Source organism: Dipodomys merriami, unplaced genomic scaffold, assembly GCF_024711535.1.
Source record: "Dipodomys merriami isolate MVZ:Mamm:240054 unplaced genomic scaffold, mDipMer1.0.p SCAF_10, whole genome shotgun sequence".
NCBI classification, from domain to species: domain Eukaryota; kingdom Metazoa; phylum Chordata; class Mammalia; order Rodentia; family Heteromyidae; genus Dipodomys; species Dipodomys merriami.
Genome location: NW_027202271.1, coordinates 14765711 through 14777749, shown reverse-complemented (window position 1 = coordinate 14777749; position 12039 = coordinate 14765711). Strand labels below are relative to the sequence as shown.

General features: G+C 40.9%; 1 protein-coding gene across 9 annotated transcripts in view; it reads left to right on the top strand.

Annotated features, from left to right (window-relative positions):
* The window catches only part of Slc11a2 (solute carrier family 11 member 2), a 120505-nt gene that overhangs the window by 36712 nt on the left and 71754 nt on the right, over positions 1–12039 (top strand). For 7 of the 9 annotated variants that reach the window (XR_011376209.1, XR_011376211.1, XM_070041097.1 and 4 more), the window contains exon 2: positions 8547–8618. Coding sequence is in view for 6 of the 9 variants with exons in the window: in XM_070041050.1 (XP_069897151.1) it covers positions 8547–8618 (72 nt within the window). In the remaining 3 variants the exon portion in view is untranslated. Of the gene's footprint in view, positions 1–5054; positions 5073–8546; positions 8619–12039 lie in introns of those variants that run through there. The other 2 variants (XM_070041078.1, XM_070041088.1) reach the window with 2 other exon arrangements.

Here is a 12039-nt window from a genome sequence, read left to right as displayed (position 1 = left end):
ATTTTTTGAGATAGGGTTTGGTGCCCAAGGCTGCTTCAGCCTGCCAAGTATTCAGTTTGTAAGTATGTGCTCAGTTTTGTCTTGTTCTCCCTTGTTGACATTTCCTTTATTTTTACATGGTCTTCTTGTTAGGTGCAACTGAAAAGTCAAACTCAGGTGAAAAATAGCAAAGTTGGTGTTGAGTTGAAATTGTGATTTTTCCAGTAGGACAAATAAGATGTCTCCATGTTGAGCTTATTGCTGCAGCATGTAAAGTTAATTGAAAGAACAGTTTAAGCTACTATCTCAGAGGTCATTATGACAGACTCATGGCTCCTATTCATTTAAAGCACATTGTATAATAGCAGCACTGTTTGTTCTTTACCAACAGGGTATATGGTGTGGTTTTTAGTTGCAGACATTCTATATTACCCACTTGGTTTCTTTCTTTTGTTCTCTCTTTTCCTTCTTTGGCAGTTCTTGATTTTGAACTCTTGGTGTCACACTTGCTAGGCAGGTGCTCTACTGCTAAGCCATACCTCTAGCTCTTTGTTATGCTGGTTATTTTTTAGATAGTCTTTTTTCCTGTCTGGAAGCATCCCTGGACTGCCTGCTTTAGGCTTCCTGTTATAGGTGATATGATAGACATGCACCACCATATCCAGTTAGTTTCTTTTTGTTGAGGTGGATTCTTGAGGATTTTTCTGCCCAGGGTTTGCCTCAAATCTCCATCCTCCCAATCTTAGCCTTCCAAATAGCCAAGATTATAGATGTGAACCATTGATGTTCAGCTTCTTTGTTTCTTTTGTAATGAAACAGATATAATCACTTTCTCCAAGGGGCAGAGGCAGGAAGTGGAGAAAGGAGAGACTAATAACCTCTCATTAATATTTGTAGGATTTGGGAAAACAGCTGGCTTTGTTTGAAGCCCTTAGGTATTTAATGAAAAGCTTTATTGATTACCCATCATCCAAACAGCAGGAGCTCACTTTTGTGCAATATAATTATTGGTTAATAGTGACGGTTTAGTAGCACTATAAAGCACTTTAGCCTGAAAGTAGACCTTCAGTGGAAAGAGAATTTGGGAGGACTTGGAGCTCTATGTTCTCTTCAGAACAAATGGAAATAGAAAAAGAAGTCACAATTCTTTGTTCTCTAAGTGATACTTGAGTATCGCTTTTTAAGGCCTTGATCTGTTCACTCGGCAGTTTGTTCTTTGTCACCAGCTTGTCTCTGGCACTGAACAATGGCTGAGGGGCTGGGAAGGTGGCTCAGTGGTAGAGCGCTTGCCTTGCATGCATGAGGTCCTGGGTTCGATTCCTCAGTACCACATAAGCAGAAGGAAAAAAGAAAAAGAAAAAAAACAATGGCTGAGGAAAGCATCGAGAAGAGGAGGTGGCTTTGCCAGTCAGGTTTAAACATTACTGTTCACATTTATATAATCAGTTACTTTCTTGTAAACGTTCCTCTGGTTGCCTCTGTGTAGTAATACTGTCATTGGTTTCACTGCAGTGAGAGAAATGTAAAACTTTAGAGGACCTTCAAAAACATTCTTTTCTAAAGCTTAGACTTTTAGAGGGACTGTTTCAACTTCAAAGTCAGTGGAATGGCTGCAAATGCCTTTGTTCTTTAGGAAAAGTTGATAAGTAAACATTATTTCAAACTCAAACTAGTTTTTAGCAATAGGAGAAAAAAGAAAAGTTTTTTTGGGGGGATGTGGGGGGTGGTTGGTCATGAGGCTTGAACTCCAGGCCTGGGCACTGTCCCTCAACTCTTCAGCTCAAGGCTAGCGCTCTACCACTTGAGCCACAGTGCCACTTCCAGTTTTCTGGTGATTTTTTGGAGATTAGAGCCTCACAGACTTTCCTGTCCTAACTGGCTTTGAACTGCGATCCTCAGATCTCAGCCTCCTTAGCTAGGATTGCAGGTGTGAACCACCGGTGCCCTGCGTACAAACTTGCTGGACAGTTTTAAAAACAGGCTTCTTCTGAGTTCTTGTAAATGTTACTAACGTGGAATTGTTAGGTGATAGAACTTAAAGCTAGTATATGTTTTTAAAGTAAGTTAATTTTCCCTGAATTTCAAACTTATAGGAAAGTTGCAAGAATAGTAACAGGAAATAGATATTTTCAAGATCATATGGTAAGAGTAAGATAGTGCTAAAGCAGTAGGTGCATTGGGGGAACTTGGAGGAGGATCACTTAAGTTGGGGAGCCAGGAAATGCTCCTTGGAAGTGGGCTTCTATTCTTTGCCTTCATGTGAAACTCCCAAATCATAATTTCACACTTTGAGTAGCCATGTGGACACTTAAACTAGTAGTAAATTAAGCTGAAACAAGTATTTGTTGCCACCTAGACAGCTGCAGATCTCTGATTGTGATTTGTAGAAGTCTTATCAGAGTTCAAATGAACATTGTCAGTGTCCCTTTCTAATATTGCAAGAGAATCTGTATGAGCTTTAAAACTTTAAGGAGTCAACAGGTTGGAAATATAGTGCATTGGAGTACCTGGATTCCATCCTTGGCACTATATAAAACTAACTTAATAAATAAACATGTAAAACTTGTTTTTAAGTGCCAACAGTAAACAAGATCTTCCCTTCAGTTGACCTTGTATTTAGTTCTATATTACACAGTTTTTCAAGTATTAAACAGAAAATAAAACTTTTTTTTCCCCCATAAATAAAGACTCACTCCATAGCTCAGGACTGGCCTAAGACTTGTGATCCTCCTGCCTCAGCCTCCTAAGTGCTGGGATTACACTTGTGTACCACCATGCCAAGCTCCAGAAAATAATAATTTGATTAACATTTTCTCTTGTAATATAGTCTTACAACTTTTGATAAAGAATAGTATAAAATAGTCATTACATTGAGTCATGAGGGTATCTGGGCACTGGTGGCTCATACCTGTGATCCTAGCTACTCAGGAGGCTTGAGATCTGAGGATTGCAGTTGAAAGCCAGTCCAGGCAGGGTAGTTCATGGGACTCTTGTTTCCAATAAATTATTTTTTTAAAAAAGCTGGAGTGGAACTGTGGCTCAAGTGATAGAGTACTAACTTTGAACAAAAGAGCTCAGGGACATGCCAAGGCCCTCAGTTCAAGCCCCAGGCTGGCACAAAAAAAAAAAGTGAGTGCCATGTTTTTTACCGTTGTTGATTTTTTTTTTTTTTTTTTTTTTTTGGTCAGTTGTAGGGCTTGAACTCTGGGCTTAGGCGCTGTCCCTGTGCTCTTCAGCTCAAGGCTAGCTCTCTACCGCTTGAGCCACAGTGCCACTTCCAGTTTTCTGGTGGTTTATTGGAGATAAAAGTCTCACGGACTTTTCTGCCCAGCTGTCTTTGAACCTCGATCCTCAGATCTCAGCCTCCTGAGTAGCTAGGATTACAGCCGTGAGCCACCGACACCTGGCTTGTTGATTTTTTTTTTTCTTGTCGTTCTTGGGACCTGAACTCTGGGCCTGGGCACTGTCCCTGAGCTCTTCAGCTCAAGGCTAGTGCTCTACCCCTTGAGCCACAGCACCACTTCCGGCTTTTTCTGCTTATGTGGTGCTGAGGAATCGAACCCAGGGCCTCATACATGCAAGGCAAACACTCTACAACTGAGCCACCTTCCCAGACCTTCTTGATTTTTTTAAAAACTGCATTTATTTTTTATTTTGTTCTGAGGCTCAAACCTAGGACTTTGCACTTGCTAGGCAATCACTCTGCCACTGTGCTACATCCCAGCCCTTGATTAATTTTTTTCCTTGGGGGCAGGGGTCATTTGTGGGGCTTAGAACTCAATGCCTGGAGCACTGTTCCGGAGCTTTTCTGCTCAAGGCTCACACTTTGCGACTTTAAGCCATAACTCCACCTTCAGTTTTCTGGTGGCTCATTGTAGATAAGAGTCTTGTGGACTTTCCTGCCTGGGCCGGCTTTGAACCACCATCCTCAGATCTTAGCCTCCTACATAGCTAGGATTACAGACATGAACCACCAATACCCTGCTCCTTGATTTTTTTTTTTTAACCAGTCTTGGGACTTGAACTCAGGATCTGGGCACTGTCCCTGAGCTTATTTTGCTCAAGGCTAGCACTCTACCACTTGAGCCACAGCATCATTTCTAGCTTTTTCTGTTTATATGGTATTGAGGAATCAAACCAAGGGCTTCATGCATGCAGGGCAAGCACTCCACCATTAAGCCACATTCCCAGTCCTTGATTAATTTTTGATAGGAGGAAAAGTATTACATTTTAGGTAAATGACACTTTATGGTTATAGGTGCACTAGAGTCACAGAGCTCTATTACTCATATTTGTGAGTGTGTTGCTGGGTTAATTCTGGTTGCTTATGTTCTAACTCTGGATCTTTCCTTAATGTTGTGAACTGACTGGAGCAACCTTGGAGTCCTAGAGAGCAAAGCTGCCTAGCTTCCCACTTCCATATTGGTTATACTTCTTTTCATGAGGACTTAAAATATTACCCAACTTAAATATACATCCAAGCTTTTCTCTTACCTGCCATAATTTTGTTCTGTAGACATCACAAACTATGGATCTCATAGATTGCTGACTAAAAGCTATAATTAGAAAATCAGAATCTAGAACTCATTTTCTTTCTTGGAATAATAATCTTTACATATCTGAAGACCAGACTTCTTGTATTTTATTGACTCTGTGTGTACTTTTGATGGGAATGTCCACTTAGAATGCCACTAATAATTATTCAGTGTTTTTTTTCATAAAATATTTATACCCATAATTACTTACAGACTACAGTCTTAGCAGAAAACACAATATTACTTCAATTGTTTGCTTTTGAAAAGTATGTTTTGGGTAGGAATCTTCCTAAAATAGATTATGTATACTTCTGTACCTTCTTTATCCTCCCTCTCCCCAGTGTTGGGTCTCAAACCCAGTGACTTGCACGTGCTAGTCAAGAACTCTACTACTGACCTATATCCAAGCCCTTGGTATTTTTGAGATAGGGTCTTGCTATATAGCTCAAGCTGGTTTCAGATGAGATCAGACATGTTCGGAATGGTATGGCAGTAGACATAGGCTGATTTCAAACTCATGATCTTCCTGCCTCAGCCTCCCAGGTGCTAGCACTACAGGTATGTGCCAATATGCCCAGCTCCTGTTTATTCTTAAGGTACCAGCCATCCTTACAGAAGCAGTATGGTTTATGCAGTTTTGTGTTACTATACTCTGTTTTCCTGTGAGAGCCGTAGTCCCATATCTGATTTGTGGTTTCTATATTCTTGAGGGTTAAGATAACCTGATATCATCACTTACTAGACATACATCTTTACAAAAGTAAAAAGGCTCTGGCACTTCTAAGAGTTGGTGCTGTGATTGGAATTTGAGTGAACGGGCTGAAGGGAGTTGTATTTAGTCAGTGTTATTTGGATCTGTTGGCTAGTATTTAGCCACTTGGTGATTTAAAACCTGACAAACCAAGAGAAACAGAACTTGTTTGTTATTGATTATTGGGGGGAATGATGATAGGTTGTTCTTTTTTTGTCAGTCATGGGGCTTAAACTCTAGGCTTGGTCTCTGTCCCTCAGCTCTTCAGCTTAAAGCGAGCGCTCTACCACTTAAGCCACAGTGCTACTTCCAGTTTTCTGGTGGTTTATTGGAGAGTCTCACGGATTTTCCTGCCCAGGAAGGCTTTGAAGCATGATCCTCAGATCTCAGCCTCCTGAGTAGCTAGGATTACAGGCACCTGACTATGATGATGTTTTTTAAATTAGTAAGTAATGATATATATATATATATATTTTTTTTTTATAGTCCGGTCGTGGGGCCTGAACTCTGGGCCTGGGCGCTGTCCTTCAGCTCTTCAGCTCAAGGCTAGCACTCTACCACTTGAGCCACAGTGCCACTTCCGGCTTTTTTCTTTTTGCTTATGTGGGGCTGAGGAATCAAACCCAGGGCCTCGAGCATGCAAGGCAAGCACTCTACCACTGAGCCACCTTCCCAGCCCCAGTAATGATATATTTTATATTCAAGGTAACTGATGATTGGCCTGACCTCCTTTCATGTCTAGATACTAGAAGTATATAAGATAGGTATAGAGTATGTTTGTTGATACAAAGATTATCCAAAAGAGAAACTAGAGCACTGTTCAGTTAGGGAAAAGACTACTTCAGCAGTCAGAAATAGCTAATAGGAGGCTCTATTAACCTTTAGATAGGACTTAGGAGAGGTAATCAGTTGATAATAAATACTACTTTGTCCTTCCCTTGTACATTTAGAATCAGCTGAGAAGAAAATTCCAAATAGGTCCTTTTAAAATTTTAAACTCGGGGAGGGAAGAGATGGTAAGAGAAAAACAAAGGAGGGGGCAACAATGCTTGGGCATAGAAAATTACTGATATCCTTTAGTCCTGCTGGTACCTTTGCTTGCCTTGAGACCCAGGGATGGTTAGCTACTGCTTCTAGGTGTTAGGGGTTGGAAAATGAGAATGAGCTTTTATAGTTAAAAATCTCTTCAAGGATCGGGGCTGGGAAGGTGGCTTAGTGGTAGAGCGCTTGCCTTGCATGCCTGAGGCCCTGGGTTCGATTCCTCAGCACCACATAAGCAGAAAAAGCCAGAAGTGGCGCAAGTGGTAGAGTGCTAGCCTTGAGCTGAAGAGCTGAGGGACAGCGCCCAGGCCCAGAGTTCAGGCCCCACGACCAGACCCCTCCCCCCACCCCCAAAAAAAATCTCTTCAAGGAAATTGGATGTTGTAAAATAGTGGCCTTCGCTACTAGCTCACTGGTGCTCATAGTACTCTTCCAAGATTGAACCATGATATTCATTTGTTAAGTGGAGCAGAGGGTTTTAGGTTTTACATCTTTGACCTTTAAAATATCAAAAGGTGAGGGAGTGTGGTTTTAGGCATTTGGGGTAATTTAGAGGCAAAGACAGTGGATAATTGTTTGGCAGCCTCTCTGTAAGTGCTTATTAAATAAAAAGGGCTTGCCTAGAGGCTAGATATGATTCAGTAGTAGAGTTTCTACCATGTGAGTGTTCATTCTCAGCAACACACACACACACACACACACACACACAACCAGGATTTCCCTATATCAGTACACACACACACACACACACACACACACACACACACACACACACACACACACACACACACACACACACACACACACACACACACACACAAAAACAGGATTTCCCTATATCAGTAAAATACCTTATACTTCAGTTTGGCTTGAAAATTTATGTCTGATCAGCAGAGACATAATTAAAGGCATCTCTATCACTTGAGCCACACCCCTTTTTGTTTGTGGATTGTTTTTCTAAAAAAAAGTATTGATTAGCCATGCCACATGTCTCTATGTTTGTGTCCTGTCTCCTGTCTCCTGGCTCTTCTCCATTCACTTCAGCTCTCCATTGGAGGTGAATTGGTTTGTTAGTATTGTTTTTGTCCTTTCCTCTCTGGCCTTCATGGCTCAGTTTCCTAATAGTGTTAAGTGTATTTGCTGGGTGCTGGTCTTTGAGACAGGAGTCTACCCGGCAGTTGCCGGCCTTTTAATAAAGACTCTTGATTCGACCTCTGAGAATGTGGCTTCTTTGTATCTCACTATTGAATTTGCCTTACAACACCTGCCCCTGTCATCTGACAACTGTGTAATATTAGGTAAATTATTTAACCTCTGTATGCCTATTTTCTCATCTAAAAATGAATGATACTAACACATACTTCATAGGGCTTTAATCAGAAGTAAATGTGTTCATATTTATAAAGAACTTGGCAAAGTAGGGTGACAATGTTGAAGGGGGTGACCCTGATCATGATGCATTGTATTCATAAATTTTTGTTAAATGGCACTCCTTTGTACAACTACTTAAAAGATTATTAAAATCATATTTAAAAAAGTATTAAGTATTTGTACAAAAAGGGTAAGTCAGGTTATGAGTATAACGCATTTTAATCAATGTCACTCCTTCCATCATTCTTCCCCACTTCCTCCCCTCTCCCCTCTCTACCCTCAAGTTACATAGTTCAACCTTTACAAAATCTATGTTGAATATAATAACTGCATTTGCTCACCCTTCCATTTGTGTCCCCTTCCTCATTATCCCCCCCATAAAAACCACGTTTCTGCTTTATTTGTATTTTGTATTGTATTTTGTTTTTGAAAGTTTTGCTAACTGCCTTATTAGTTTCCTAAGTTTGATCCTCTTGCCTTTGCCTCTCAAGTAACTGGGACTACAGCTGTTCTCCACTACACCTGCTTTTTTTTTTTTTTGGTTGTCGTCAAGATGATGTCTAACTGTGTAGCTCAGGCTGATCTTGAATTCACTGTTTAGCCAAGACTGGCTTCAAACTTGTAATCTTTCTTCTGCCTTTTGAGCACTGGAAATAAGAGACATACAGCACCATGACTAAAACTTTTCTAATTTTTGTTAGGCAGCTCTTAGTCATATTCTGAAAGCTGTAATTATTTTCAGCACTGTCTAATTTAGTATAAAAATACTATTCATAGACTGGGTTTACTTGTACTGAGAAACAGAATTCTGGCTCTGTACTTGTGGTTGTATTTGCTAATTCTTCTTTCTCTTTTTTTTCTCTTTTCAGAATCCTATTCTAAGAACACAGGAACTCAGGTATCTACCATGGTGTTGGGTCCTGAACAGAAGATGCCAGATGGTAACTTACAGCTTTGTGTTATTGTATACTTTTTGTTTGGAATTAGGCTTATGATAGTAGCAGAAAATTACCATAGTTTCCTTTTGTCTGTTTCAACAATACCATGCAGAGGTCATTCCTGATATAATAAGAGACATATGAATATAAATTTATAACCACAGAGATCTGCCTCATATCTTATTTTCAATTTAGAGATGAGCCACTATTAGGTTTGTTTTGTATAGCAATAATGCTTGCACAGACAGTGCTATTCCCAGACTTAGCCTAATGTCCTCTTGAGTGCTCTGACCACTCATTTCGCTTTTAATGTCTCAGCAGGCAGCAAGACATACAATACAAAGTAGTCTGTATTTTACTGGAACTTTTTTTTTTCTATTGTAAAGATACTATACAGAGGGTTACAGTTACATGAGTGAGGTAATGAGTACACTTCCTCTTGAACATTGTTACCCCCTCCATTGTTTTTTACTGGAACTTTTGAGTGCCTAATCTTTCCTAAATCTGAGCTTCCTTTTTGGAATTTTCATTCCTTTTCTATAAGTATCCTCATCAATGTAATCAAGCTTGCTATAGAAACAAAACTCTTCCTTCTCTGGTTGGCAAGTGTAAGGATTTATTAGCTATTTGATGCCTGTATCAAAGTGGACTTGGTATATTTCTGGTGGGTTAGATCTTTTCTTTCAGACCTTCTACTTTCTGCATTTAAGATTAATTGTAACCAGGCTGAGGTGGTTCATATGTGTAATCCTAATTATCAGGAAGCCAAGAGTTGGAGGAGCACAGTTCAAAGTAAACCCAGGCAGAAAAGTCCTCAAGACTTCATCTCCCATTAACCAGCAAAATGCTGGGCTGGAGGATGGCTCAAGTAGTAGAACACTAGCTGTGAGCAAAGCAAGCCTAGTGAGAGCACAAGGCCCTGAATTCAAGCCCTAATAGTGGCACCATAAAAAAAAAGAGAGAAAAAAAAAGAGGTTGATTGTAAAATGCAGGTCTTTGGGAAACACTGAAAACAGGCTAAATGAGTCCTGCTATCTCTGTCACCTATGCCAGAGGCCTTTCCTGTAGGGCTTAGTCAGGACACAAATGTTTCTGCCTATGGGTTTCCTGCAGTACAGGTTTTTGCCTAAATTACAAGGATTTTGCAACTTCTACCCCCATCCCATTTTTCTTTCCTCCTCCTCCCTCCCACTTTCCTTTTCTTTCTTCCTTTTTTAATCCTTCCTTTTTTGACATGGATTGGCTAAAAAGTCCAGATTGAACTTGAAATCTTCCTGCCTAGCTCACAACAAAGACCCACAACACAGCACTCAGGTAATTTCTACCTTTTTTGAGAATCCTGGTGGAGGTATAAAGTCCTACCAAATACGAATGTAGAGAGTACAGTCTAGTAAACATATATTTCCTTTCCTTTCTTTTTTTCTGGGCAGCATTAGGATTAGAACTCAGGCTATGTACTTTTTTTTTTTTTTCTGGGCAGCATTAGGATTAGAACTCAGGCTATGTACTTGTTAGATAAGCAGTCTGTCATTTGAGCCATACCCTCATCCCTTTATGCTTTAGTTATTTTTCAAATAAGGTCTTAGTTTATGTCCAGGTTGCCTTTGAACATGATCTTTCTATTTATACCTCCTGCATATCTGGAGTAACAGATATACTCCACTATACCTCAGCTTTTGATTGAGATGTTGTCTTGTTAACTTCTTTGCCTGGGCTGACCTTAGGCCATAGTCCTCCACCACGTCTCCTGAGTGGATGGGATTACAGGCATTCACCACTGTGTCTTACCCCTTTAAAAATGTTCGACTTTAAGTTACTAATGGGATTGCTCTGACATGATATATTTTAATCCCTAAATGTCAGTGTTTTGAGAGAAAAACGAAATAATTATAAAAATGACTGAATGTGACTAGACATGTGGAGTAGAAACCCCATTGTGAAATTAGTGTTAAAACTGATCTAATTGTGATTGGAGATAAGTGAAGGAATGGTGGGGGGGGTGCAGGGAGAGGGAGACAGGAGGAGGAAAAGGAGGAAGAAAAGAGGGAGAGCTATATTTGGCAGATCTTTGAGACAGGTCTTACTGTGTAGGCCTTGAATTGAGGACCTCCTGCCTCAGCCTTCCTAGGGCTGGAATTGCTGGCACGATTACCACACTGGGCTTGTACTTTAATTTTACCATGTCCATATGTTATCTAGTTAAAAATAATTCTTTTAGTAAGTGAGATGGCTCATGCCTGTAATCCTAGCTACATGGGAGGCATAGGTAGGAGGATCACAATCTAAAGCTTGTGTTAGGCCAGGCACTGGTGGCTCACACCTGAAATCCTAGCTACTCAGGAGGCTGAGATCTGAGGATTGATGTTCAAAGCCAGCCCGGGCAGGAAAGTCTGTGAAACTCTTTATCTCCAGTAAACCACCAGAAAACCAGAAGTGGCTCTATGGTTCAAGTGGTAGAGCACTAGCCTTGAGCTGAAGAGCTGAGGGACAGCACTCAGGCCCAGAGTTCAAGCCTCAGAACCAACAAAAAAAATAAATAAATAAAATAAAATAAAGCTGGCGTTAGCAAAATTGCTACCTAAAAAATAACCAAAGCAGGGCTGGGAAGGTGGCTCAGTGGTAGAGTGCTTACCTTGCATGCATGAGACCCTGTGTTCAATTCCTCAGCACCACATAAGCAAAAAGAAAAAAAAGCTGGAAGTGGCACTGTGGCTCAAGTGGTAGAGCGCTAGCCTTGAGCTGAAGAGCTGAGGGACAGTGCCCAGGCTCAAAGTTCAGGCCCCACAACCGGACCCCCCCCCAAAAAAAATAACCAAAGCAAAAAAAGGGCCTGAGTTTAAACCCCCTCAAAATTATTTTAAAATAATTAGATAAAAAATAAACTATTGGGAAAAAATAGCCAGAATTAGGATGGTTTCTTGTATATTTAGGTATAAAATGATTTAGTTTTAGGTGCTAAGAATATGTAGCATAGGCCGGGCACTAATGGCTCACACCTGTATTCTTAGTCAGGAGGCTGAGATCTGAGGATCATGGTTCAAAGCCAGCCTGGGCAGGAAAGTCCGCAAAGCTCTTTTTTTTGGGGGGGGGAGGGGGTCCAGTCATGGGCCTGAACTCTGGGCCTGGGTGCTGTCCCTCAGTTCTTCAGCTCAAGGCTAGCGCTTTACCACTTGAGCCACAGTGCCACTTCCGGCTTTTTTCTTTTTGCTTATGTGGTGCTGAGGAATCGAACCCAGGGCCTCAGGCATGCAAGGCAAGCACTCTACCACTGAGCCACCTTCCCAGCCTGCAAAACTCTTATCTCCAATAAACCACCAGAAAACTGGAAGTGGCGCTGTGGCTCAAGTGGTAGAGCCCTCACCTTGAGCTAAAAAGCTGAGGGATAGTGCCCAGGCCCAGAGTTCAAGCCCCACAACTGACCAAA